The sequence below is a fragment of the Euprymna scolopes genome, chromosome 34, assembly GCF_053919585.1.
Source record: "Euprymna scolopes isolate OS-2025 chromosome 34, ASM5391958v1, whole genome shotgun sequence".
Taxonomy (NCBI): Eukaryota; Metazoa; Mollusca; class Cephalopoda; order Sepiida; family Sepiolidae; genus Euprymna; species Euprymna scolopes.
The window spans coordinates 56,211,792-56,237,364 of record NC_136515.1 but is presented as its reverse complement, the minus strand read 5'-3'; the positions used below and the strand labels follow the sequence as shown (position 1 = coordinate 56,237,364).

At 33.0% G+C, this 25,573-nt stretch overlaps 1 protein-coding gene across 2 annotated transcripts in view; it reads left to right on the top strand.

Annotated features, from left to right (window-relative positions):
• Positions 1 to 25,573, top strand: part of LOC145259212 (acyltransferase PGAP2-like) — an 89,583-nt gene that overhangs the window by 31,079 nt on the left and 32,931 nt on the right. Inside the window, exons 3-5 of one of the 2 annotated variants that reach the window (XM_080117046.1) lie at positions 1,705 to 1,820; positions 5,282 to 5,390; positions 18,253 to 18,566. In XM_080117046.1, the coding sequence (XP_079973172.1) occupies positions 1,705 to 1,820; positions 5,282 to 5,390; positions 18,253 to 18,401 (374 nt within the window). In that variant the 3' untranslated portion in view covers positions 18,402 to 18,566. Of the gene's footprint in view, positions 1 to 1,704; positions 1,821 to 5,281; positions 5,391 to 18,252; positions 18,567 to 25,573 lie in introns of those variants that run through there. The other variant, XM_080117045.1, reaches the window with a different exon arrangement.

The window sequence follows — 25,573 nt, the reverse complement described above, 5'->3', positions numbered from 1 at the left end:
GATGGGTATATTTACCGATGACACCACTCTCTATAACAGATATGAGGGGAAAACAAATGAACACATATCCAAGGAAATGGCAGAAACACTAGAGGATGACCTCCAATCTGTAGTGGAATGGGGACAAAAATGGTTGGTCACATTCAATGCTGCTAAGACTAAGCTTGTTTCCTTCAATAACTACAAGAAACCTTCTCTACCACCAATAGCAATGGCCAAGAACATATTGCCTGAAAGTACTTCTTTTAAACTCCTCGGCCTAACGTTTACAGGGAATATGAACTGGAATAGATACATTGAGAGCATTGCCAAGGCTGCTGCAAGGAAGGTTGGCTCCCTCTACCGTGCTAGAAAACTATACCCCTGACAGTATCCAATACCTCTATAAGGCCACCATTCGCCCATGTATGGAGTACTGTTGTCACATCTGGGCTGGTGCATCTGCTGCTTGTCTCTCGCTCCTGGACAGGGTTCAAAAGACAGTCGCCAACCTGATAGGTCCTGAACTGTCATCTAAGCTTCAGCCTATGTCCCATCGACGAAATGTTGCATCACTATGCCTGTTCTACAAATACTTTAATGGTGAATGCTCTGACGAACTGCAAACACTTGTACCTCCCTGACGTAACTACCCCCGACAAACCCCACAAGCTACTAAGTCTTATCCCTTTACAGTAGAGATCCCTAGGTGCAAAAAAGCCTTTTACTCCAATAGTTTCTTCCCCAGAACTGCGGGTCTTTGGAACTCCCTTCCGGGATTCTGCTTTCCCAACTGCACTGATATGCAGAAGTTCAAGTGTAATGTCAACAAACATCTTTCTACTCATCTCCCTTCATAATGACCCCGCTAATTAAGTCCCTGATAGTAGCCCCCTGCTTCAAAGTGGCACTGTGCCTTGTTTGGGGTGAAAATTGAATAAAAAAAAAAAAAAAAAAAAAAATTGTGACCTATTCATTTGATTCTCCCGAACACAAACTGCATCTCAAATCATCGCAGTCTAGTTTTGATGATAATTGGCCAAGTTGCAGGAAATGAATAACCACTCTCGATTCCAGTGCTAGTGACCAAATACGTGTGGACCTGATAGTACCGCCAGGTTGTCCTTAATTTTGTTTGCCAAGGTCTTTAGTTTCCCATCAACACGTCTGTGTCAGGCAGGCAGAAAGGGGGGAACATATGAAAGTCTGTAGAAATTACTCAAATAGTTAAGCATGGTGTTATAATGGTCATACAGCTAATATCCGATGAGATCTGTGTGTACATCTCACCGAGGGGATTAATCCTGCACCTTGGTTTGAAAACAAAAAGCTTCTTACTAAGCTTTAACTACTGTCACATAGCCATAAAGTTGCATTCCTGTACTTCTTTTATAAGTACTTGCTGCACTTGCCCCTTTTCAATATAAATAGACCCGACCAACTCAATAAGCAGCAAAATCACACCCCTTTATTGTAGAGTTCCCCAGATGTCAAAACTTTCTGGTCTAATAACTTCATTTCTCGAACCGCTTGCCTTTGGAATTCCCTCGCTTCTCCCCGTTTCCTTGACTGTACCAACAAGCAGAAATGTAATGTGAACAAACATCTTGCTGATGCCTCTATGAATCTGGCTCCTAATTATCAGTAGGCCCTTATATCTGCTTTGTTCGAAGTAATCGTTAAAGAAAACAGAACTATCTGAATTTTTTTTCTTTTCTATTTCAGATCTTCATGAAAAATTTTTCATCACGTTCCTCGTTTCATCATTGTTCTACATGCTCTTGACAATCATTCTCATCAAATGGGGCCGAACATTTCGAGGGAGAATCATGACATCAGAGGTGAGTTTATAGGCCAAACCCTTTAACACCACGTAGAATTTAAATGTAAGTGAGATAGAGGCTGAGTGACAATACATTAATTAACAACACAAAAAGAGAGCTTGGATTGCTTTACAAATAAACTTTACATTGCCTGCGAGCAATAACTTGCAAATTAAAAATTCGGAACAAATGTTTTATTGAATCATTTACTTTCCCATCAAAGTAAAGTAGAATTATTTGTAAATAAGCAAAAATAAGTTGGAACAAAATATCAAAATAACGTATTTCAAGAGTCATTATTTTCTCGTGAAAATTGTAAAATCCTACTCGCAGCATCATTATAAAAGAAACTCGATCCCTCAGATAAATTAAATCCTATCATTTGTAGAATTTTTTTATTTAAAAAAAATTTTTTTTTTACTCGGAGGTCACCGCTTATCAAGACCTAGAGGCCATTCTTGTATAAGGAAGGATTAATAATTGTTAAGGATAGGGTGAAACAGCAGTGTGATGATCAGTAATGATGAAACTTTGGTTGAATTGAACTTATTCTTGAAAATGACCATGTTAAAATCAGTTGGGAAGCAGCCTTATGGTATTGGTTTCAACAGACGGTTCTAGGAAAGAAAATTTGCTCATGGAATTTTTGTTTAGTTTTAGGCACAGAAAGAGAGAGTGAGAGAAATTGCTTACAGTTGTAGCTAGACAAGTACTTGTGAAAATTTTACAGGGAGAGCATAGATGGGAGTTCAGTCGAGCACTATCATAAGTAGGGCTCTGAGTATATACCAGTTAATATCTTATGTTTTCAGATAATGATGTGCTTCTCAATTGATTAACTGTGTCGGATATATATTCGAGAGTCAAAACAATAAGAATGTTCTGTCATAGCCTTAATCATAAGTGACTATAGAGTAGGGATATAGATTACAGAGTGAGGTGGATCTCGTTTGTATCTTTATGAGCTTTCAGTTATTTTCCCTTGAATTATTGCAAGTTTGGAGTAAAGTAAAGTCTTAATAGGGGGCATGATTGGTAAATGTGCAGAGCACTGATTTTTTGATTGCTGAGGAATTAAAAGTATAAATATTACATAACATGGTTAATTTTTCTGATTTAGTATGATTATTATCTTTTGCTGTTATTTAGAATTATGGAATTTTAATTTGTAGGAAAATGAATGTATATGACGTCATGCCAGACAGAATTATTGCATAAGTGTGGTGACTCGTTAGTATAAACCAGTTTTGAGTGTGAAATTGGAAAGATATAGTGGAACTTCTTTCAATTTCAACTTGGCTGTGTCTTTTCTTTTTGGATTTATTTGGATAAAATTTAGATGTAAACAAAATTTAATCTTTTCACTTTTAAATATACAATTTTTCTCTCGTGTTAAGTTTTGGTGTGTATATTGGGTGGAACATGAGTGAAAAAATCACATTCCAAGTAAAAACTGTTTTATACGTTTATGCATCCTGCAAAAATAAGTATCTTCATAAAAAATTAGAAAAGAATTTTAAAGATAAAAAAATCAGTTTTTGTATTTTGTCCATCCACCACTCATTAATACTTATCAAATTATTCCTCGTAATAATATTCAATCTAGGATTGATTCTATAATAATACATACGCAATCTGCATAAATTAAAATACCATGTTTAAGAATATTGTATGACCGAGCAATACTGGGTGTCCAGCTAGTTTTGAATAGAATTTTGCGCACATAATGGGAAACACTATTTCGTACCATTTTATTGGCACTATAATGTTCTGCTACAGTTTATTTATTGCATTATGTAATCCCACTCTGATTACTATTAATATGGAAACATTTTTATGTTATGGCTGAAAAATAACCAAGAGAAAAACTTTTATTTTTTAATTGAAAAAAAACTCTAAAGAGTTGTCTCCCTTACCACAAAAATCTTCTTTCAAATATACCCAAAGATTGCAAACAAATAAAAATTAAAAACTAGAATGTCTTCAATGCATCCCGAGAAACATCTCATAGATATAGTTGTTATTATTATTAGTAGTAGTCTTTATATATCTCTCTTCTAAGAGGTTAGACAAAAAGTCAGGTATGGGTTTGATGAAAGTGTTTCTGTGGAATGAACTGGATTCGAACTTGGCACATCCAGGTTTTCAGTTCATGTTGTTAACTATTTAGTCATCGTCATTTTTTTTTTTTTACACAGTGGTCACCACTTATGAAGGCCCGGAAGCCACTCAGGGATAAGGCTTATTGCAAGTACATTACGTTAGTGTGGAGATTTGATGAAGTGTTTACTTAAGGGGGCGGTTCATTAGGAATTTGTTAACGTTGGACTTGAAGACATCCAAGTTGTAGTCAGATGGGAAGCAGGCAGACGGAATAGAGTTCCACAGGCGTGAAGTTCTAAGAAAGAATCTTTGTTCATGTAATCCACGTTTTTATTTAGGCACAGATAAAGAGTGGGGGAAATTTTTCACAGTGGATTCAGCTAGACGGGTGTTTTTCGTGAAAGATTGGTGAGGGGGGACCAGAGATTGGAGTTCAGACGAGCACCTGCCATGGAAATAACGATAAAACAAGGATAGGCTCGCAACGTCTCTTCTGTGGGAGAGAGATTGTAGGGTAGAGAAAAGGGCATCCCCCACTAAGCCACGAAGTCTATTTTGTACTCTGTCAAGGCAGGATAGGCTATTTTTAGCAGCTCCTGCCCAGATATGGCAGCAGTATTCCATCCTTGGACATACTTGGCTTTTATATATATGTATCGTCATATTATTCTCTTGTTTCAAACAGTGCTATATTTAACCACCTGACTAATCAACACTCCTGTCCCTTGTCCCAATTAAGGAAGATTTTAGTTGACAACACATCTATACTTGAACAGACTAATAATTAATGAAAACTTGAAATACTAGAAGCATTACTGATAAAAACTATCAATAAAATAAACTTAACCAATAATGTTAACGTCTTGAAATGTCTGTAAAGTTATTAAAACCAATTATATATATATAGTTCCAAACCAGTTAAATTAATCTATCCCTGATAATGAATCTAGAAGGATTGGAAAGTACTCGGGCATACAACAAATATGGTGATTACATCAGCCAGTTCCTGCCAGAAGTGAAGACCATTATTCCGAAGTTGGAAAGGATAAAAAAATGTTTTTTGTTGATTAATTCTATTTTATTTAAAATTATATATATATATATATATATATATATATTTTAAAGCTCTTACAGCAAGTGGCTTCATGCTTTGTCTGGAGCAATTTCCACTAAAAAAAAAAAAAACAATGATTTAATTAAATGTTGAATTATTGATTTATAAACAAAACATTAATTTTTTTTTTTCATTAAATTGAAGATATTTTTAAAATAAAGACTTTTTGGCTCAAAGTTAAATTTTTAAAAAAACTTTTTATAGCCTTTAATAATTTATTTTCTTTTTTTTTTTTTTTTTTTTTTTTTTTTTTTAATTTCAGGAGAAATATTCCTATAAAACCAAATTAATGTTGTTTATATTCAACATAAGCTGCTGCTTTTTAGCGCTATATGTATTCTGGCGGCACAATGCGTATTGCGAACCTGGAGGTAAGATACTATTTCCATTATTCTTCATCCTCTTTTTTTTTTTTTTTTTTTTTTTAAAATAAATATTGAACATTTTTAAATATCATTGTCACAAAGAATAATTTTTTTATAATAAATACCATATATATATATATATATATATATATATATACACATATATATATATATATATATATATATATATATATATGTATACACATATATATCATATGATGATTGCGACATCTTGTCGGGCGAGTGCATGAACATCTATGTGCCCGAAGATGATTCTTCAGTCCTGCCAGCGACTTGCACACCCTCAAATAGACATGACACAGAAGGTCATTGGTTTAGGAAAGCAACAGCAACAGAACTTATATCATCGTGCGCTTTTATGTGATTAACGAGACTTGCCTTGGACAGCAGAGCTCTGTCACACACACCACAGATCCAAAGATCTCCATGATTGGGTGGCAAGCTTTGGTGTTTCCTATCTGCTCTCTTGAGCTTCGCTTGGTCTATCTTGGCCACTTCAAAGTGCTCTGCATCACTGTATATCAATGCCCTCCACTGCTTGCGATCAGGTGCTAGGGGTCCCCAACTGTCAGTAGGAACATGAAAGTTCACCAGACTCTCCTTGATGCTATCACGAAAACGTTTTTTCTTTTTTTTTTTGCTATGATGACTATCGATTCCTAAAACAGTTTTTTATGGTAAGCTCTGTTTTGCCAAAAGACCCCAGCACAAGCCAAAGAAAAAAACAAAACAAAAAAAACAAATGTTTATATCATATATACACACATATGTAAACACAGTAGCCTATAAAGAAAATGACTGCTCAGTTTGAGTTTTGTGTAAAAACTGAAAGAAATCTTTAAAGAGAGTCTGCTTCACTCAAGAGTTTTTCAATATGAACAATGAAATCCATCTTTTGAACATTTCCATCTCCAACCATCAATTGACTGCGAATAATGGTTCAATGTGCATGGTAAATTGCAGATTTTACGCCTCCAAGAATTAGCTGATGTTTAGCAATTCATTGAAACATTTTGAAATTGTCAGTCAGCTTCATGACAAGTTGGAATATTTCTTCAGTCTTCATGAAATCATTGTCATAAAACATCATTTACAAGACTTGTCGGATGCATTTTAAGAACTCTACAACCATTTTCTTTCTAGACTGCTGTGTCTACACCTTACCATTGTATGTCTATCGAGCATGGTATGTAATGTGATACATAGAAGTAAAACTTGGTCAGTGAGGGTTAAAGACCTGCATTGCATGGAGAGAAATGATAGTACTGTAAGTCTTAAAGGCAGATTTAGATCTAATATTTTTAGGTAAAAATTAAACCTAGACAGTATAAGAGGATGTGTGTTGATCAGGAGACTTTGATGGTATGGTCACATTGAAAGAATGAACAAGAGTCATTAGATTAGATGTAGAACAGTTGAGGTAACAGGTTCAGGAGAAAGTCAAGAAAAACAGGAGAGGGATAAAGACCTGGCCAGATATAGGTTGGTTTGGAAGTCAGTTTCTAAAAGCTGTTTTGCATAGGACAGCATGTAAAATGAATGTTTTTCCAAATGTGATGGTATTATTAGGTGATGGTAACTGTAATCTTAGATATTAACACATATAAGCTATTGTGTGTAGTATAATTGTCTTATTATTTAATTGGAATTCATTATTGAGATGAGTATTATTTTTATTAATTTATTTATTGCGGACTATTATCCTCATCTTTCTTGGTGTCTTAGATGAGGATAAGTCTGCAATAATCCATATCGATCCATATTATTAATTTATTTATTGAAGATTATTATCCTTATCTTTCTTAGTTGTTGTTTTACGACGTTTTGGCCAACTATTCCTCTGGCTTTCGTCGGGTGAGACAACAACTATAGCAGTAATTACTAATGATGCAGTTAGGAGATTTGGAGTTCTTATCTCGTTGCGGTTACCACCTGACGAAGGCCAGAGAAATAGTTGGGTGAAACGTTGTGAAACAACAGCTAATAAAGATGAGGATAATAGTCCACAATAAATAAATTAATAAATAATACTCATCTCAATAACGAATTCCGATTAAATAATATATATACCATTCGGTACGGACCTGACTATGGAAGCGTGGATTTTTAAGATAACAAAAAATCCAACCTTGATCACCCTTTGGGGCCCGGGGCGCAGTGGATAGAGACATTGAATCTCTACGGTTCCAGGTGAGAATTGCTTGAAGCTTGAAGATAGCGGTTTCAATCCTACCCAAAGCCAGCCAGAGGCGTACTTGGCCAAAACGTGAGACGATAACGACTATGGATGGCAGTTATTGCTGAGAATGCAGTTAGGAAATTCGGAGTTCCTATCCCATCGCGGTTACCACCTAACGAAGGCCAGAGGAATAGTTGGCCGAAACGTTGTGAAACAAGTAAGAAAGATGAGGATAATAGTCCGCAATAAATAAATATAATTATCTTGTTTAAAAAAGGTACTTCTATAGTATTGGTCACAATTTAAAATCGTATTTCAAGAAAAAATGTGTCATACTGAAATAAATATCCTCATCAAAAACTTGGAAAAATAATACTGTAGAAAAATTAATTACAATTAAAAATCGATTTTATTATAACTTACAGTTTTATCATTAAGTTTATTTTTACTTGCTTAAATGAATTAATGACTTACCTCCCTTGCTTTGGGGCAACTTCCGGTGCTTCTGCTTGCTTTAGTTTCAGGTGATCGTCTACTCTATCATGTTTTTTTTTTTGTTTTTTTTTTTAAATTTTTGGTGAGGATGTTTATTTCAGCATGACATTTGAGGAGATCAGAGGGTTTTTAGTGTTTGTTCAGTATAATGGGATTTACAGTAAATGCATATTAAGTAAAAACATTATTACATAAATGTTGCATCAAAATTAATAAAAATTCCAAAAATTAAGAAAAATAATAGAGTAGAGGATCTACTACAATTATTTTTTTTTTCCAAACAAGCAGATCTTAGTGGTCCGGCATTTTCTATTTTGGAATGGTGGATTGATTGTTTGAGTTATTCTATCGGTTATTGACACGGCTGAGCTAGAGCTCGACTGCACCCAGGCTGCCCACTTCCTTCAGAAGTCCAGTCTACTAGATGATTGAGGTTGGGACTAGGGTAGCTTGGTGTTGATAGCTGGTCAGGTATCTGTTCCAGCCAGATGTCCAGATGTTTCTTGACAGTATCGGGGGGACATTCTCCTTATATTTCTCACTGTTGCTGAAATACATTTGAATGTTCTTGTGCCACTGAAGCTGTGGTGTATGAGGGAATTGATCCTCTGTGTAATCCCAGGTGTGGTTTTATATTGCACAGCCTCCCTAGCCAATGGTGGGTTATTTCTACTATTGTTGTTTGTTTCCATATATAGATGATATATTGTTCTCTTTGACGTTGTAATGAATATCGTTACAGCTCCTTCAGCCTCTCCCTGTAATTCATTTGGTCTACTCCACATATTTTGCTGATGAATATTCTCCGGGGTGATTCCATTTTGCAGATTTGTTACTTTTTGTGGAAACCACAGCTGACAGCAGTATTCCAGTCTTGAGATGACAAGGGATTTCCATAGTGTGATTATGCACTCACTCTTCCTACTCCTGGAGGTTCTCTGTGTCCATCCTGTTAGTTGTCTTGCGACCGCTGTGGTTACAATTATTTTGTCAAAATCATAGACTGCAGTTATCTCCCCTTGATTTTAAGAACTCTTCAACATTATCAAATATGCTAAAACTTTATAATTGGATAAATTTTATTTTTACTTTTAATTATTAATCTACTCTATCGTTTTTATTTTTTGTAATTTCTGGAATTGGTACTTTTTTCCTACATATCACTTAAATATGTAATAGGTTTTTTTTTTTTTTTTTTTTTACCAAAACGCATTGTTTTGAAATCCGGTTATACTGCATTAACACTGTATTTTATTTGAAATTCAATTTTCCGTACTTGTACAGTTTAGTCAAGACATTAAAAAATGAAAATATTGAAAAAAGTTTAAATTGTATGTATTCGTTATGGAACGAAGTTCTCTGAAAAAAAATTTCACTTAATTTCATCAAGTAGTTTTTTTTTTTTTTTTTTTTTTACAGCAGAAAAACACGTTTTTATGAGAACGTGTTGAAGGCAGCCATCTTGGATTTAAAAAAAAAAATTGTTTGAATTTTAGAAATGCCAAAGGAAGATAACTCCAGTTAAAGCGCTGACACCCCTTCCCATCTTTAATACTAACTTTTCTTCCTAAAAATCGAATATTTTGCTTGGTATCATAACAAATTGTTTTTCTGCTGTAAAAAAAAAAAAAAAAAAAAAAAAAAAAAAACTACTTGATGAAATTAAGCGACATTTTTTTTTTTTCAGAGAACTTCGTTCCATAATGGATACATACAATTTAAACTTTTTTCGATATTTTCATTATTTAATGTCTTGACTAAACTGTACAAGTACCAAATTTTCAATTGTGACTTATAGTATAGAAACACCAAAAAGGAAAATGAGATGAAGCCATGACCTGTTGGATCACAACCAACCTCACTGTTTATTCAACTTTTGATTTTATTTGTAAATTTATAAACTGTGACATACATTTTATAACATTCGTCTTGCATGACTGAAAATAAATCTCCTTAATTTATTTATATAATTTCTATTATGTTTGTTTGTTTTATATATATATATATATATATATATATATATATATATTAATGAGAAGGTGATTACTCTTTTTTTTTTTTTTTTTTTTTTTTAAGACACTTATTTTCTAAATAAAATTTAAATGAATTTGGAAAATCCTTTAAATGTCGGATGTAACAAAATCATTTTTATTTTATTTTATTTTTTTCCCCCAATATTTTGCTAAAAATAGCCTCATCAGGGTAGGTTGTTTAGTCTGGGAGTTTTTTTTTTTTTTTTCTTTTTTTCGTCATTTCGGTGTTAGATGAAGATAATCCCTCAGAGTAGAAAGGAATTGAAAAGTTTCGTCTTGCTCGGTAGAACCACATGTGTTACGCTCCGGTTGTTGAGCAGAAGTTTAAGTGAGAAGATGTTCACACACTTTTTGAAGACCCTTTTCAAAATTTTTTATTTAAAAAATAAGTGTCTTCAAAAAAATGTGTGAGCATAGTAAACACAAACATAAAAGGAAAGTATAGTTTCGACTCCAGATACCAAATTTCCAAATGTTTTTATTATTTTCTCATGTGCATCATAATAAGCAACATAGAAAGAGTCAAGAAGCCCTTCCTTAAGAACAAAAATCTGCTTTTTTTAATTTTCAGTAATTTTTAATTTTTATAATTAAAGACGCTCACAGGCAGATTCCTATTAAATCATCGAAGTTAAGCAACTTTAAGCCTGGCCAGTATAAGATAAATGACCATTACTACTACGGAATACTGGGTATGAGGGAGAACGATGAAAAATCTGAAAAAAAATAATCCCCTCCTGAAGATGCCTTTAGCAAGTAATTTAGAATAACTTGATAATCCATGTGTTGATACAACGATAAACAACCACTCCTGGGGAACGGGTAAAGTTGAATAAACAGTGAGTTCTGCTTTCCATAATGTTATGAAGTTCTCTGGAGAAAGTGCGCTATAGTTTTCATCTTTTATTCATGTTGTATGAATCAGATGATTCTATTGTTAGCATTGGTTTCCCTGATATTGTTCTAGTCAGAATTCTTTCTAGAAAGACAGAAGAAATACCACATGAAGGTTGCCAACATCCTCAGGGAAAGTGATTTTTGTGGCACAAACTGAATTCTAACTTTACACGTTCATGTCATCAGTCTGTGTCGTTAACCACTTAGCCACCGTCATCTCCAAAATCGGCCTAGAAAATGCCTTTTAGAAAGTAATTTTTTTTTACTCCTTTTTATCCCAACACAAAGTATACTGCCACTTGAAATGTAAGGAGGCTACTATTTGGGATCATATTTAACAGGGAACTGTGGTGAAACCAGCAACAAGATGTCTGTTTGCATTACATTTAAATTTTTGCATGTCAGTACAGTAAGGGAAACAGGGAGGGAATTCCAAAATCTAGCAGTCTGAAGGAAGAAAATATTGAAATAGAAGGCTTTCTGGTATCTAGGGACCGCAATAGTGTAATTGAGTATAATCTGTTAATCAACATGTGGGTTGCCACAGTGGAAACTGACACTGGGCAAAAGTTCTGTTCTCAATCATGTGGCAAAGATCTTTGTATTATCTCCCACTATCTGTTACAGTTTGATGTATGCTTATCTGATGCCAATTTTAGCTTTTTTTTTTTTTTTTGTTTGAAAGAATTAATCCAAGGGAGGTAACTTAGTAAATCCACATAAAATATTTTTCAATTTTTGTCAAACGTTGCGTCAGTCACATTTCAACTGAAAAAAAGTTGATAGCCAACAAGTTTTGGATTAGGTCCAAAGTATAGTACCTGTTCTACTCTCATTCAGATGAGAAATCGTTCTCGACTGAGGTAATTTTAGTTTTTATTTTAACCCAGAATACCGTTTTTGGGAACTTAAATTTTTTTCTCCACATTAAAAACAAGTCTTGCCTCTAAGTTTGCCCTTGTAGGGAGACAAGTAAATGAGAAAGTTTTATGTTCCGCTGATGTTTATCAGCGCCCTCCTCCTTTGTTCATTTACTTTGATCCACGTTACAAAATATAGGCACAGAATACAGGGTTGCCCTCCTCTCCAATAAATCTGACTCCTCGAATATATATTAATACGATAGCATGTGTGTTATTGATTTATTTTCTGTGTCACGCTTATATTCGAGTCGTTTAATTGTTATGGACTTCCATTTCTTGTAATAAATAATTTTACTAAGAATTCTTCATAAGTTTTGGTTTCAATGATAGCTGATGGCACTCCAGTAATCTATTTTTTTTTTTTTATAAATAATTTTATCAAGAATTCATAAGTTTTGATTTTGATTCAAGCTGATGCACCCAACTCATATGGATATATTTTTTTATTTTTGAAATCATAACTTTATAACATATAAAAATCGATAGAACATTAACTCTATAATAATATATACAAAATCTGTAAGAATTAGAATGTTTTTAAGCATACTTTACGACCAGGCTATGCCGGGTATTCCTGATAGCTTGGATAAATACTTTTGCAGTTTTAACAAAAGAGCTACAATAATATCAGAGCATCTCCATTTACACTGAACATCTACAGAATGTCGACATCAATATATTGTATATGAATGAGTCCCCTGTGGAATTTCCACAGGTCCCACTAGTTAATCACAATCCTTTTTTGTAATCTAACCATATTTAGTACAAATAAGTTTCAGCCATTGACTGACTTATCTATCAAATTTCAGTCATGAATGTCCAGCAGTCTTTGTTTTATCACTGTTCAATGATAAGCCCGTGTGGATATGATGTTCGAGGCATACACTTAAGATATTATTATGTCTTATAGTTGCTTTTTTATTTATTTATGGGAATGGCTCAAGACAAGGTATGAAGCCACTTGATATAAGGAGCTAACAAGAATGAAAGCTGATTATTGCAAAGACAGGAGATGCCTATTGACCTTAGTCTTGAAAAGACCAAGGCTGTGGGTAGAAGGAAAACTGAATAGGAAGAGAGTTCCACAACCTTGCAGTTCTTGAAAAGAAGCTACTAGAATAGGAAGTTGTATAACAATGAGGCATGAATACAGCAAATTGATGGAGAACTCTGTAGTTAAATGTTTAGAGAAAATATTAGTACTTATATCATCAATGGCGAGTTTCAACAAATGCTTCAGAGACTGGTGGACAATAACAAATTTTGTCAAATGTATTGAATGTGATTATTTAAAAAAAGAAAAGAAATTTTAAGAACAAATGTAATGAAAATAAAATGTGTATAACTTATACTGATAACTGTTTTCTTGTTGGTTGGTTCGGTCGTTAGTTGTTTTACGGCATATCAACCCTTTTCAGGTTATTTAATGCCGAATACAAAGATTTTGAGGAAAATTTTTTTAATAGAATATATTTGTTGTTTTCAAGTCGGTTTCTATTTAACCCATAGTTGGGACCCTAACAGGTACTACCACTCCGGGTCAGAGTGGACCTAGGAGCAATGGCAATTAAAGGGTGGCTCCACACTCCCTAAAGCCCGCAAGCTGGGGCCTCACCACTGGATATAGTTTAAGGTCATATCCAGGACCCTGTTTTCTGGAGAAATAAATTGTATATGTTTTTTGTTTGTTTTTTTCAATCTATGTAATATAAACTAGTCTACAAATGTTCATTTTTTAAAATTTTTTTTTTTATGGTGGTTATATCAATTGTGTTTTCATTTTTGCTTTTTTTTTTTTTTTTTTTTTTTTTTTACATAGGCAACACCACATTATCAAGGCCAAGAGGCCACTCAAGGATAAGGGTTAAAGAGTGTACAGTAGAAATTGGACAATATAGTAATCATTAGTAATGAAAATTTGGTAAATTTTATAACTTATATGGAACGGCTCATCAAGAACTTATTTACGTTAGACTTGAACACAACCATATTGTAGTCACCCAGAAAGCAGGAAAACGGAAGACAATTCCACAGGTGTGCAGTTCTAAGAAAGAAGCTTTGTTCATGGAATCTACGTTTAGGTTTAGGCACAGATAAAGAGTGGGGGGAATTATTGATAGTGTTTACAGCTAGACGAGTGTTTCTTGTGAAAGTTTGGCAAGGGGGGGACCATAGATTGAAGCTCAGTCGAACACTTTCCATGAAAATAACGATACATCAGAGACAAACTCGCAACATCTCTTCTGTGAGATAGAGGTTGCAGGGAAGAGAAAAGGACATCTCCTACGAGGCTATGAAGTCTATTTTGAACTCTATCAAGGCAGGCCAAGTCCTTTCTAGCAGCTCCTGCCCAGATGTGGCAACAGTATTCCATCCTTGGACGTACCTGGCTCTTATATAGATAGAGAATAGCATCAGCAGTGAGATATCTACCGGATCGATAGAAAGATCCCACCATTTTACCATCTTTTTAGTCTATTTTTTCATAAGGGCACAGATGAGGATAATTTTTTTACTTTTTTCTAACCTTAAAGCATCCTAACTAACCCTAACCAGAAAGTTTATAAAACAAAATTGAAAAATACAAAAACAAATAAAAAGGGCAGCCAGGCAGAATAAAAAGAAAGTTTCTAATAGTTTGGATAAAAAAAAAAGAATACTGGCAGAAGTATTTAAAAATGGAAGAATAAAAACAAAACTTAGCAAAAATTACATGCCAATGTTATGAAGTTGACATTTCTAATTCAATAAAAATGTTGTTTTAGTATAGACAAATTTAAAATAAGAAGTATTAGAACAATTGGAAATTGATTTTTTTATTAAAATATGGTGCTTGTCCAAAATTCCTCCTATATATTCAATACAGAAAATTTTTTATGATGTACATACCTGTGATAGAACAAAAAAATCATATTCTAAAAATCATGTAAATTAATCAAGTAGTTTTATTTTTATAAAAAAAAAATAAGAGTAGGCAATTTTTGGAAACTTTCAAATCTAAAATTATTTTGAGCATCTACTTTCATCTTTGATTTTTATTTTATATTTTTTGTGTGTGCTTTGATAAGCCAAATTAACAATAACAAATTTAGAGATAATAAATCTTGCAATCAGTTTTTAAGCTTTAAAAGTATATTCAAGCCGGTAGAAAATTACATTTGAATGTGTTTGTCAAAGTTATTTGTAATTTTTGATTTTTATTTATTTTTTATTTTATTCTTAGTAAACTATACTGCAAGATTAATTTTGGTGCTTTATTTGCTATGAAACTAGGATACATTAAAAGGTTAAGAAAACAATACCTTACAAGGTCCGCCATAAGTAGCTATATAATTATTTCAGCATAATGTAGTATGTAAGAAATACGCAATTGCAATATAGAAACTAACAAAGGGTGCACTTAAGTTTTTTTTAATTTTTTTATTTTATTTATTTATTTATTTTATTTTATTTTTTTTTTTTTTAGTAGGGTAAGGCAAATGCAAGTGTGATTGCAAGATTTAGAAGTACATGGATTAAGTTCAGGGAACCTCTACCATTATTACCTAATGGAGTACTACCACTGTTAACTAAAGGAAGAGTGTATCATGTGTGTATGATGTATGGAAATTAATCAGACCAGTGATGGTTGAGGACCTGCGTTGCATGAAGAGAAATATTTATTTATTATTTCTCAGTTTTCTGATCAGTTTGTTCAAGATAGAGATGGAGCATTCTACTGGATGCCAGACATTCACCTGCTATTTCGTATAGTCCAACCGAGAGATCGTTTTAAGATTCTAACTGTCCCTTTGGTGTAATGTGAATATTAACGGCATACTTAGATGTGATGACTTCTGAAGAAGATTAAATCTGGGCAGTATAAGGAGGTGTGTGCAGAACAGGAAACTTTGTTGGTATGGTCACATCGAAAGAATGAATGAGCTCCTGATTTAGTAGATGTAGAACAGTTGAGGTAGTAGGGTCAGTTGGCAGAGGAAAACCAAGTAGCAAAAAAACATGAAGTGATAACGATGGGTTTGTGAGAAAGAAAGATAAAGACTTGGCTAGAAATATGTTAGTTTGAAAGTCAATTTCTAAAAGCCGTCCAACACATGCCGGTATATAAACAGATGTTGCACTGAATGGGATAATGTTGAGTAAACTTTAGCAATACTGGATCAGAAGAAAAGAAACAAATTTATATATATATATATATATATATACACACACACACGCACACATACATGATCTTCCATAAGTAACAACATATAATTTTATTTCAACATAAAATGAAACATATAATTAACAAATGGTGCACTTGTGTTTTTATTTTCATCCATGAGGTTAGACACAAGGTCACATATGGTTTTGAAAAGCCTGTCTACTAGGATAAATGCATTCTTATATATTACTAGCAAAAGTACCCGTCGTTGACTGGGTTCAAAAACAGACTACAGAAAATGAACTCTAATTTATGAAAGTATGATAGGTTGTGAAAAGGAAGGGTTGTAAAGAGATAGCTTCGAATTTGGGGATATCAAAACCAAAGCAAAATATGATGAAAGTAAAAATAAAATAGATAAACCCCATAATTTATTATATCATACCTATTCACACTGAAACACTTATCACAATATTCTGTGGATCTATATTAAAAAACCTTCTTAAACTTTGTGACATATTTCCATTCTATGGAGGTCAGGCACGAACGTACACCCCATAATTTTATTATACCATATTTTTTCAAATTGAAACATAATTATCAAAGTATACTTATGCAGATAGATATGAAAGGTCTTTATTAAAGTTTGTGCCTATTTCCATTCTATGGAGGCCAGGCGCGAACGCAGACCCCACAATTTTATTATACTATCCCTATTAAAGTTAAAACCTACTTATCAAAGTATATGTACATCTATATCAAAAACACTTGTAAACGTTTTTTTTAATTTTTAAATTTTTTATTTCCATACTTTGTGGACCAGGCGCGAACGCAGACCCCACAATTTTAATGAACCACCGTTCTGCAGGATCAAACATACCCATTCCTGTGTCTCGATACATCTTCTATCATTATATGTAATCAATTTTTTAAAATGGTCAACCATATAGGAGCTTATTCGTGATCACACACACACACACACGCACACATACACACACACGCACAGACATTCAGCTTTATATTATAGATTATCGAAACCGAAAGCAAAACTGTAGCATTCAAAGCTGGTGACGTTATCACTGTACCGACTTGACACACATATGAATTGATTAAAAATGCAGTAAGATGAATGTACAAAATGTATAACGATTTGTTTCATTTTTGACCCCTTAAAAACTATTTTAATCAGTTAAAGATCCATAAAAAAATCCAATCATTTGAGGACCCTAGCGCCACTCTGACTTTTAGTTTCAGAAGATATAGTTTGAAAATATGGAGAGACAGACAGACAGACAGACAAACATAATGAGTTTTATAAATTAGATTTTTTATTGGAATCCTTTGAGACCTTTATAAGACCAAAAAATCCGACCTTGATCGCTCTTCAGGGTACGTGGTGCAGTGGATAGAGGCATTGGATCTCTACAATTCCAGGTGAGAATTGTCTGAGGATAGCAGTTTTAATTCTACCTAAAGCAAGCAGAGATTTAGTTAGCCAAAACGTGGTAAGACAGCAACAACTATGAAAGGCAGTAATTACTGGGGATACAGTTACAAGGCTTGGTATTCCTATTTTGTTGCAGTTAATCACCTGAAGAACGCTAGAGGATAAGTTGGCTGAAACATGGTGAAACAACAACTATGAAGATGAGGTATCGCCTGTACTGAGGATTGAACCTTCAATCTTCAGAGGACTGCTACTTAGAACTGATTATTACTTAATATTTGTATCTGTAGCACCACAGATCGGGAACAAGATAGTGCAGTAGATTAAATATACCTTTCTGTATTTTAATGGAAAAAAACAATTTTAAGACCAAATACATTTCTAAATGTGTTGATATTTTATGTTTTAAAATGTGTGACTTTCAAGTGCCATGCAAAAAAACTGTCCTTTCAGTGGCTGAATTTATATATCCTCCAATTCTTCTTGTCAAATATATTTAACACTTCCTCCATCATACCCTCTCTCTCTCTCTCTTGACCCTTTCTCTCTCTCTCTCGACCCTTTCTCTCTCTCTCTCAACCCTCTCTCTCCTTTGCTCCACCCTCTCTCTCTCTCTATTTCTCGACCCTCTCTCTTTTTCTTAACCCTCTCTCTCTCTCTTTTTCTTGATCCCTCTCCCTCTCTCAATTCTAAACGTCTGACCAAAACCTTTTCTGTTTGTCATTTCAGTGTACTCTGTATTCGCATTGATTGAGTACCTAGTCGTCTTTTCTAACATCGCCTTCCACGGTTATACCTGGTTTCTGGATTTCTGCGGATACTCCTTATGCTTGTCGGCCAATACAACGCCCCAAGCCATCAAACGCAAAGACAAATGATCTAGAGTCAACACCTTGTTTTTTTAAAAAAATTTTTTTAATATTTAATTGTTGTGGTTTTCTATTATTTATTGTTGAAGAATGATTGATCTTTATCATTTCACAAAACAATGTGATTGTCTTCCTCATCCACATGCACAGATCTATCGCATACACACACAAACATATATATATATATATATATATATATATATATATATATATTACGTGTACATTTTTTTTTTTTTTTTTTTTTTTTTTTCATATTTATTTCAACAGTGCTCAATACAAAGTTATTAATTATTATCAAAATATGTATTCTATTTTATGTTGGTTACACAAAAGCGTTTGTTCTCTCCTGAAATCTTCAGTCTCAAACTGAGGATTTCGTATGAGTGAAACCTGGGGACTTGTGGAGCCAATCCTTCCCCTCAATATATCATAATACACACACACACATATATATAATATGGAAAGTCTAAACAGTTCTGATCCAAGACCATATACCTGGCACACACAAAGGGCTCAATATTCTTTCAGATAGGGCCTTATAACAATAATAGTTAACCAGTGCTCAGTACAAGTTTTAATAATAATAATTATTATTAAAATATATATTCTCTTTTAGGCTGGTGATGCATCTTCTGAAATCCTCAGTCTCTGCCTGAAAATATCCAGTCTTTTAGTTAAGCTGCTTTTAATTGTTTATTACTGTTATATAATTTTGCAAAAATCACAACAGCAAAATATAAAATAAGAACATCATATGGTGTATTTCCTTACAACTGTTTTAAATAAATATTCCAAAAGTAGCTACTCTTCAGACACCAAAATACATTTGTTATATATATATGAATATATTCATATTCTAAGGGAACAAGCAGTTTGGAAAACCGATAATCATGAAGCTTAATTGAGTCAATTAATATTGACTTTGATTTTATTGGTATATGAACATTCCTGAATTTTAATATATAAAATATTTTTGGTAAAAAAATTAATAAGATATATATACAGAATATTAGTTTATGGAATAGTGGATAAGTATGTCAGTACATTAGTAAAACAAAAGACACAAACACATCGTTAAAGCTAAACCAGGATATTTCGGATATAAATGCTATTGTGTTACAGAAGATCAGAATTACATTCGTACTGTTGGTTTCAAATCCAAACAAAGGAGACCTGTAGTTGGTCTCTTTTGTCGAACCTTCTTCAGCCTCTGTTAATGTCTGAAGAGTGTCTGGCATAAGAAATCAACTCTAGGTCTCCTTTGTTTAAATCTGAAACCAATAGTACTGATGTTGTTCTGATCTTCTATGATGTATCTATAAATAAATGTTAAACTCTTATTTTTTGATTTTCTTAATTGAGCACTTTGCTGGAGTTTTATTGCACTAACATTACACGTACATGGGCACACACACACACGCATATATATATATATATATATATATATATAAGCATGAAAAGAATAAGATCTTTAAATGAATAAATCTAAAAGGCAAACATTTTTGAAAAGAAAAAAAGATGCAATTTGAAAATTAAAAATTTTTTTTTTTATTTCAATGCCATACATTTTATTGTTTACAGAATTACAAAAGGCAAATAAGAAAAAAAAACTTATAAAAATAAAAACTACATTTATATACATATAATAGCTGGAATGCTTGTTCCAAAATCGTTTCATATTAATAAGTTTCACCTTTTCACAAATGAAAGAAATCAAATACTAAATTACAGCAAATCAAGTTAAATCCGATAATCATATTTAGTCTAACCTGTTACAACTCGACTAAGTGTCGTCTGAACCAGTCAAGGATATGTTCTTAACATTCAGTCTGACAGTGGCTTTGTTGTTGCCTGGCTTAAGTATCCTCTCAGGCTTTACCTTATCTCTAAGAAGGGATTAGTTTATTGCCAATGGTTTGAGACACCCATACTAGGGAATGTAGACAGTGTTGCTTGAGCATTTTTAGTAGGCCAGAATGCACTTCACTTAGTGCATTCTGGCTTTTCCAAAACCTAACCTGACCTGACCTTACTTGACTTGTGTCTAATTTCATGCAGAGGAGATAAACATATTTTATCTCGAACACAATTCAAATAATTCATTAAATTTGCATGATTTGGTCTGTTATCTTGAATGTTATTCTCACAATACTTTGGCCGATGTAACTTCAGACCTTCTTCAGGCGCTTTTTGTCAAACTCTGGAAATCTGTACGAAATTTTGAGCCAAATCCTTTTAATTCATGGGGTAACTTGCTCTCATCTTACCAGCTATGACTGGGTAGAAGTCTTGTGTATTCTTAATGTAAGCTGCACTGAGGATTGAACCTTCAACCTCTTAGAAGACTGTCACTCAGAACTGATGATTCATTAAATGGTTAGAATGAGTCGTTCTTGCAAAGAGATGTCAATGTTCTAAATACAGCACTTAATATTTGAAAAAAGTCACCCATCTGGTACTGACCATGCTCAACATTGCTTAATTTTGGTAATCTAACGAGAACTACTGTGTCAATGTGATTATGCCGTATCTATTGTAAATGGAACCAAGTGGCCAACACAAAATAGAAGATCTCGTTTAAGCAGATATAAGCAGTAGTTTTTGTCTTTGGTGTGCAGACATATAATGGTGTTATTGAAGAGATTGATATGTTTTGTTCAGCTTTTCCTTCAGCATATTTCTTATGGTAAATATCTTCCATCCCGATCTTATTCTCGTTAATGCCATCGGCTATGTTCGTTAAGTCTGGAGGTCAGAAGTTAAAATAAAAAAAAATAAATTAAAATATTTCTTCAGGACAATTCATGAGTTTCTCTATACATACATACCTGAATAGATATAATGCCTAGAATTCCCAAATAGTCACTCATCTGGTACTAAGTAGGCTTAATGTTGCTTAACTTTGATGATCTAATGCATAATACAGTGTGGGTAACGCAACATCAATTTGTTTATATCACTTGTTTTTATTGGACTATTGTTTTCATTTTGAGTGCAACGTTTTGGTCAATGTAGCCTTCGGAACGCTATAGCGATAGTCTGATCAAAACAATACAAACAATCCGTCCTCATCTTATAAATTCAGGACTGTAATAAATTTGTTTGTTTAAACTGCAATTGATGGTGGTAGTCTCCCTTTGTTTTGAGATCATCCGAATGAAAAAACACGAAAGTTGAACAAGTTAAAATAAAATAAATTATTTTTTCAGGGTAATACCGGATTTCCTTGCTAGTTATAAATAAAATTACATATTAGGCACTTTTAAATTTCTAGTGTATTCTAGGAACGCTTTAAAAAATTAGATTGAAGATTTGAATATTGCTCCTATGTGGTCAGGTTTTGGGTCTAGATAGATGTAAGTGCTGTCTAGGTACATTTGTTATAAGTGTGTGTGTGTGTGTGTATACACAGGGTGAGCCAAAAGTAGGTAGGTGGAAAGTAAAAAAAACATTTAAAGATCATGTCTATGTACAACTATATGTAATGATACAATTATATTAATGAACATTAAATGTAATTTATCAACGCAAGTGCTCAAACCGTTTTCCTTCTTGATTTACACAGCTTTGAATTCTGCTTCTTACGCTTCAAACATTTTTCTATTTTTGGCTCACTGTGTGTGTGTATATATATATGTATGTATGTATGTATGTATATATATATATATATATATATCTCAAAAATTTCATTTAATTTTTTTTGGTTTGAATGATCATATGAGATTAGGTAAAAAAAAATCTCTTCTGTCTTTCAATGTTTGTACAATAATTTACTTACATTTTTTTTTCATGTTAAATGTTTTTAAATGTTGAATCTCACTTTTTTTATTTGTTTTATATCAAGCATCTTTAAAAGTTGACAAAAAATCTTTTGCATTTAAAAAAAAAAAATTTTTTTTAAATATTGACTTTTCCATTCAAATAAAAACCAAACATTTATAAAATTAGATTAATTTTTTTTAATCCTTAATGTAATAATTTAAATTAAAATTTCAATCATAATTTTAAAAAAAAAAAAATGATCTGTGGATTTGAAAATTACAAAAAACTTTTGAATCTCAATTTTTATTTTTATTTTTGTATCTTTTATCTAAACTTTTAACATTTAAAAAATTAGCTCATTTTCACAAAGTGACACGTTTTTATATATCTAAATATAAGTATTTTGTGACATTTTGTGTCTATTTTTATTATACAAGTTGACCCCCCACCAAAAAAAAAATTATGCTACCCAGTAGAATTGTTAAGGAAATTCACAATCTTTACTGCAATCTAACCGTATTTACTGTATCCCCCCCCATACTGAAGTGACACTCACCATAATTGGGTTGAACTGGATTCCTTCAAAGGAAGAAGTTTCATGGGAATATCCAAATTCACAAGTGGTTCCCAATTGTTGTCAGGAGATGACATTAAGATTTTCAGTTTTTGCAGTGAGGTATCTATGTCCTACATACAGCACCTGGTATTCCCAAATAGTCACCCATCTAGTACTGACCAGGCTCAGCATATGTCATACACATAAACTACAGTCAATATCTGACTTATCCACCAAGTTTCAGTAATGAATATCCAGCAGTGTTTGTTTTATTGCCATCGAATAATATGCTTCAAATGGGCATCTTTTTTTGTTGCTAGTGCACTTAAATACAATGTGCAAAATTGTCTGTAACCCTGACATGCTCCTCATCATCTTGAAATGACTGTTCACTCTTCACAATAGTTCTTCTGCCCAAAGTTGCTCAAAACTTATTAACGATGACCACTACGTAATGCTCATTATAAGTCTTGACTGACCGTTGATTTTAAATTTCAACCAGTAATGACCAATGGTTCCATGCTTTGCATTTAATGGAGTGCAGTGATCATTGCAGATAATCTTCCGGTGATGTTGCAACTCCCCCACATTTCAAATAATGCATTGGATTGACCGTTGGGCATTTTGGTGATAGTCTCATCAGTATAAGGTGTGATCTTGAATGGGCTTCACACTCCGGACCTTAATCTTACCATATTTTCATCTCTAGGGTCATCTTCCCAATCATTCTTGAATTGAAGGGCCCACTACAAGCAACAGCAGTTGCATCCAGATGTACTCGCAATGCAGTGGTGTACATTTGTTGCATATATAATTGATAATGATAAAAGACTGATGGACATTCATGACCGAAACTTGGTGGACAAGTCGGGTATAGACTGAAGTTTATTTGTACCAATTATGCTAGGATTGCAGAAAGGGGGGTGAATTTTATTAGGAACTAGCAGGCCATCCAGCATCACTCTGTTGTAAAATATGCTTAAATATGATATTTTGATTAATGCAGATTTCATATTTATGTTATATTGCACCTAATACATAGCAATGATTTAAAAATAAATAAATAAATAAAAAAGACTTGTGTGCCACTACCAAGAATTGAAACCAAAATGTTTAGCTTACAATTTACTTTTTATTTTGACGTTAATGTCTGACTTGTGAAGACATGTTTGCGGCAAGGCTAAAAATTAAAACATGAACCAATAGCTATTACATTCATAATGTTGTCGTTTGACCTTCACCTGGCAAATTTCATTCTTTTAATTTTCAAACTTTTGCACTTATTTTCCCTAACTAAAACACAAATATAAAGTTTTGCATGGGTTCAAATACCCTATATATTAAGTTTCATGTCTGTAGACCAAAAACTGACAGGAGTTTGGTAGGCAAATCTTTTTAAACAAATATATATGCATGCATAGATATATATAGAAAGAGGTTTGTGCTTACTATAACCATTTTACACAAATATTACGCAAGTATAAATCATGTAGAATATCTGCATGAATATAATTACATGTAATAGTTAACTAAAGATGATCATCCCATAAGAACCCCCCCCCCAAAAAAAAAAAAACTAATAGGGAATTAATTAAAATGAATGTTTAAAAGAATATGCAAATTAGCTAGATCTTTTGCTAGTGAATGCAATTCCACGACTCATATATAACAAAGTTGTATTTTCTTTTTAAAGAAATAGAAAAAAGGTTTTTTAATATGAATATCAATACACACACAAAAAAAATTATAGGAGTATAGATATGGGTGGCATTTTTTTTTTTTTTTTTTTTTTTTTTTGTTCTGTGGGCTCACCGTGTATCTTCAGTTATGTGGATTAGTTTATAATTTACTAAATTCCTGGAACACACATGGTGATTTGAATTGATTCCTTGGGTCATCTAATACGGTTCCAACTAACGTTTCTTGATAGATTGTAGTGTTCAACTGTAGGGTACAGAATCTTTTTTTTTTTTTTTTTTTTTTTTTAAGAAAAAAAAAAATGTCTTGGAATTAAAGAATTATGCACAGCAAAGTTTCTTTTTCTTATAAATTGACAATGTGTCTATGGTATCAAATGACCCACAGTGGCTGATATACCATAAAACATCAACCAACCAACAAGATATGTTCACCCTTCCAGGCTTTATCATCTCTCTGAGAAGGGGTTAGTTTATTGTTAATCACCTAAGCTACCTTTCTAGATTATGCCAATGGGGATATTATTCTAGTGTGCCAGCTTATTCTAGTGTGCCAGCTTCTCAAAACCACACCTCTCTCTGCGTCTAACCTCGCCTGGAGAGGAGGTAAAAAGAATAATATTTTCAAACATAAAGCAAACAATTTTTTCTAATGATTTTTAAAGAAACCATTTTTAAGTTTAGAAATGAATGGTTAAAAATAAGTTTGAAAAGAACAAGTCTTTTTTTTTAATTTTCATCCTTCCCGATTTCTTTTTTTTCTAATTAGAAAACACTGACTTAATTTGACAATACGTGAACATTGGAAAGAAAGAGGAAATGGAATAGTAAGGCCAGGAGCAAAGTGTAGTGTCTGTTCTGATATTACAATTCATCTTTTGTGTGCTTGGTCAGTGAAGGAGAAATCTTTCTAGACTGGGGCAACGTTTTATTCTAGTTATAATCTTTCTTTTGGGGGAACTGGATTGATTTAGAATCAACAGTCAGTCAAGACTTATAATGAGCGTTACCTAGTGGTCATTGTTAATAAGTTTTGTCTCTGCATTTAAAAACTGACCACATGTTCTAACTGTTCTTGTGGGGTGTGTTGAGGCAGGTAGGAACGAGGAGAGATCAACTGCAAAATATATAAATATATGAAAGTAGCTAAAAGAACGTTTTTCTTA